The sequence below is a fragment of the Propithecus coquereli genome, unplaced genomic scaffold (assembly GCF_000956105.1).
Source record: "Propithecus coquereli isolate 6110/MARCELLA unplaced genomic scaffold, Pcoq_1.0 Scaffold51, whole genome shotgun sequence".
NCBI classification, from domain to species: Eukaryota; Metazoa; Chordata; class Mammalia; order Primates; family Indriidae; genus Propithecus; species Propithecus coquereli.
The window spans coordinates 1,530,529-1,533,457 of NW_012150952.1; the positions used below are offsets into that span (position 1 = coordinate 1,530,529).

The 2,929-nt window shown below is 33.6% G+C and overlaps 1 protein-coding gene across 1 annotated transcript in view; it reads left to right on the top strand.

Annotated features, from left to right (window-relative positions):
• Positions 1 to 2,929, top strand: part of DSG1 (desmoglein 1) — a 34,310-nt gene that overhangs the window by 15,068 nt on the left and 16,313 nt on the right. The window contains exons 7-8 of the mRNA XM_012656590.1: positions 1,014 to 1,148; positions 1,454 to 1,639. Of these exons, the coding sequence (XP_012512044.1) occupies positions 1,014 to 1,148; positions 1,454 to 1,639 (321 nt within the window). The remainder of the gene's footprint in view (positions 1 to 1,013; positions 1,149 to 1,453; positions 1,640 to 2,929) is intronic.

Sequence of the window (2,929 nt, forward strand, 5' to 3'; positions counted from 1 at the left end):
ATTAGAGGTATAAGTGAGAAAGCTGTATTTTCTAATCAATACTCAATTAAAGTTTATTTTAATTATTATAATTGCTTAAAAATAGCAAAGTCCTTGCTGATGACTTTTAGGTTTAGGATGAATCAGATTATTTTTACACTCCTTCATGATCTAAATGCTATCAGTTCCTAAGTTACCTAAATCTCCCTTTGTACCTGTCTGAAAATTACCGTTAAAAGAAATTGACTATTTAGCTTTTTCTCTCTCAAACTTTCTTGAACAGTCCAATGGGATTTCTTTAACGTGAAAAGATGGGATTTCTTTAACATGAAAAGAATTTTAGTGGTAAAATGCTGTAAGAAAAGAATGTCAAAAGTAAAGGAACTCTGCAGCCATTGGGAAACCATCAGAGCAGGAAGTATTCTTAATCTGGGGTCCATGGAGAGACCTCAAAGTGTCTCTAGCTATAAAACCCGTAAAATTAGACCCATAATTTTGAATGAGTATGCATTTATGCCCAAGTCTAGGAAAGCCTCCATAGCTTTTACCAGCTTCTAAATATGTGAGCACCGTTCAATAGAATCAAGAATAAATAAATCCTCAATAACTTCATTGCCATAACCCACTGCCTCCCAAAAATATGAAGCATTTGTCATCTCTTTATTCTTCTTGCACGTTCAGGAGCTGATTATTTAGGGTATGAAATTTTCATACCATAAATCTTTGGTAAATCTTAATCTCTCTCCTCTTGATCCTTCTGGTTTGTTTCACCCTTTATAAACTTTTTAACCTATGCAAATACTGTGATTAATAAGGAATGAAGCCTTTGAAAAAGTATTGCTTCTTTTAACTGCTGCTGGATTAAGTATTGTCGGCAATGTACATGTGAGATTTGTAGGTTTTCAACATTCTGTGTTACCCCTACCTCTATCATAGATTTAAGTAAATGTTGAGCCCAACATTTAAAAGAACTTTACATAAGAGTGAAGACTGCTGAGGTCAAGGGTGATATTGCTTGTAATCTGTATTTTTAGCAATACGGCCAGTACTCTCTTGCTGTAAGAGGCTCAGACCGAGACGGTGGGGCGGACGGCTTGTCAGCAGAGTGTGAATGCAACATCAAAATCCTCGATGTCAATGATAACATCCCATACTTGGAACAGACTACAGTAAGTGTTTGTTCTTGAAATCAATAACTTTAAATTCATCACATTCTAAGATTTGTACAGTTCTTTTTACAGATGTACATGTTATATTTAGTGACATACAACGCAAATGCAGACACATACCTTTTTCTTGTGTTTGTTTATATTATATAATAGAAAATAAATGGATTAAAATAATGAAAAGTGAGATGATAAACAAAGATATATTTTCTAAATACTGAATAACTATCAACATGCCAGTATAAACCTAGCATAGTTCTTTCTCTCGTTCAAGAAGTTTGTGTTAAATTTTTTATTCCTTATTTCAGTATTCCGTAAATATTGAAGAAAATGCTCTAAGTTCAAACGCGCTCCAACTTAGAGTAATTGATTTGGATGAAGAATTCTCAGCCAATTGGATGGCAGTGATTTTCTTTATCTCTGGAAATGAGGGAAATTGGTTTGACATAGAAATGAATGAAAGAACAAATGTGGGAACTTTAAAGATTATTAAGGTATGGTGTAATTATCCTAAATATTTTGTTTTCTTACTCTCTATTCAAAATGTTAAGCTTAAAATTAAATGATGCTAACACTTTGCAAACCTGAGTCAGTGAAAGAATAAAAATTAGTGTGTTTTAAAATTATATATGACAGAGTTTTTTTTAATATACAGCCTTTCTACTTATATCGTTTCAGGAAAACATGCATTCAACTTTAACTTGAAACATTTTATCAGTACAGTATTCCTCAAGAGATCATATAAGTTGAAAGCATTTTTAAACAAGAATCTTATGATTAATCCTTAAGGTTAATGTTTTAAGATAATTTTTAAAGCATATTTAACATGGGCTTAAAAAAATCTGCCCATATCAACATTGTAAGTCAATTATTAGGCACCAAGAATATTTATCATGTAAATTAAAATGTGTTTATTCCTCCAATGAATTTTCATAAAATTAAATTACCATAATTGTAGAATTATCATACTCCCGTCTCGCTGGTTGCTGACCAAGGCTTATTAGGAACACAGATATCCTGGAGATTTGGTCCAAGTAAACAGTGTTGTCCTGTGTCCTCCACATGTTAAGGGTCTACCACACTTACCTGCGCTTACAATTTCCTCTGAGATGTGAGAAAAAATTTCTGCCTCCTAGGGTGCTGATAATGAAAGTTTCTCCCTGAGCTCCAAGACTTACAGAGTCAATGTTTTAAATCCATGGTAGCCGTACATGGATTATATGTGATGCATGCAATATGCTTTCTTCATGGTAAAATGTAATCTCTTTTCAACTATTTCTTTCAGAATAGCCCTGGGAAACAGACTCCTAAGGAACTCTGTCCCTATAGGAATGATGGTTTTTTGCCTCCTATGTCTTCATAAAGTGTTACCATGCCTACAGTTTCTATTTAACTTGAAACTGTGTGCAGATGCTTTAGTTTATTCCTCACGGCATCCCTGCTAATTAGGTTATAGTGGACCCATATTGCAGATAAAGACATTGAGGCAGAGAGCATATAACCTGCACAAGTTCTCATAGCTAGTGAGTGGTACAGCCAACATTCAAACCTAGTTTTCTCTACTTGTAAATTTTGCATTCTTTCCACTATACTATCTAGGATTCAATACTGGGGAAATTGGGTCCTAATGTATTTCACCTTGAGCTATTATATTACTTCAGAAAATTATTCAGCCTATCTGTCCTCAATATGTCTATTTGTAAAATGGAGATGATGAGTTTTTTCCCAGACAGGACACCATATATTAACTCCTTTGCTGTAATTATAAACATATGTGTTATGTG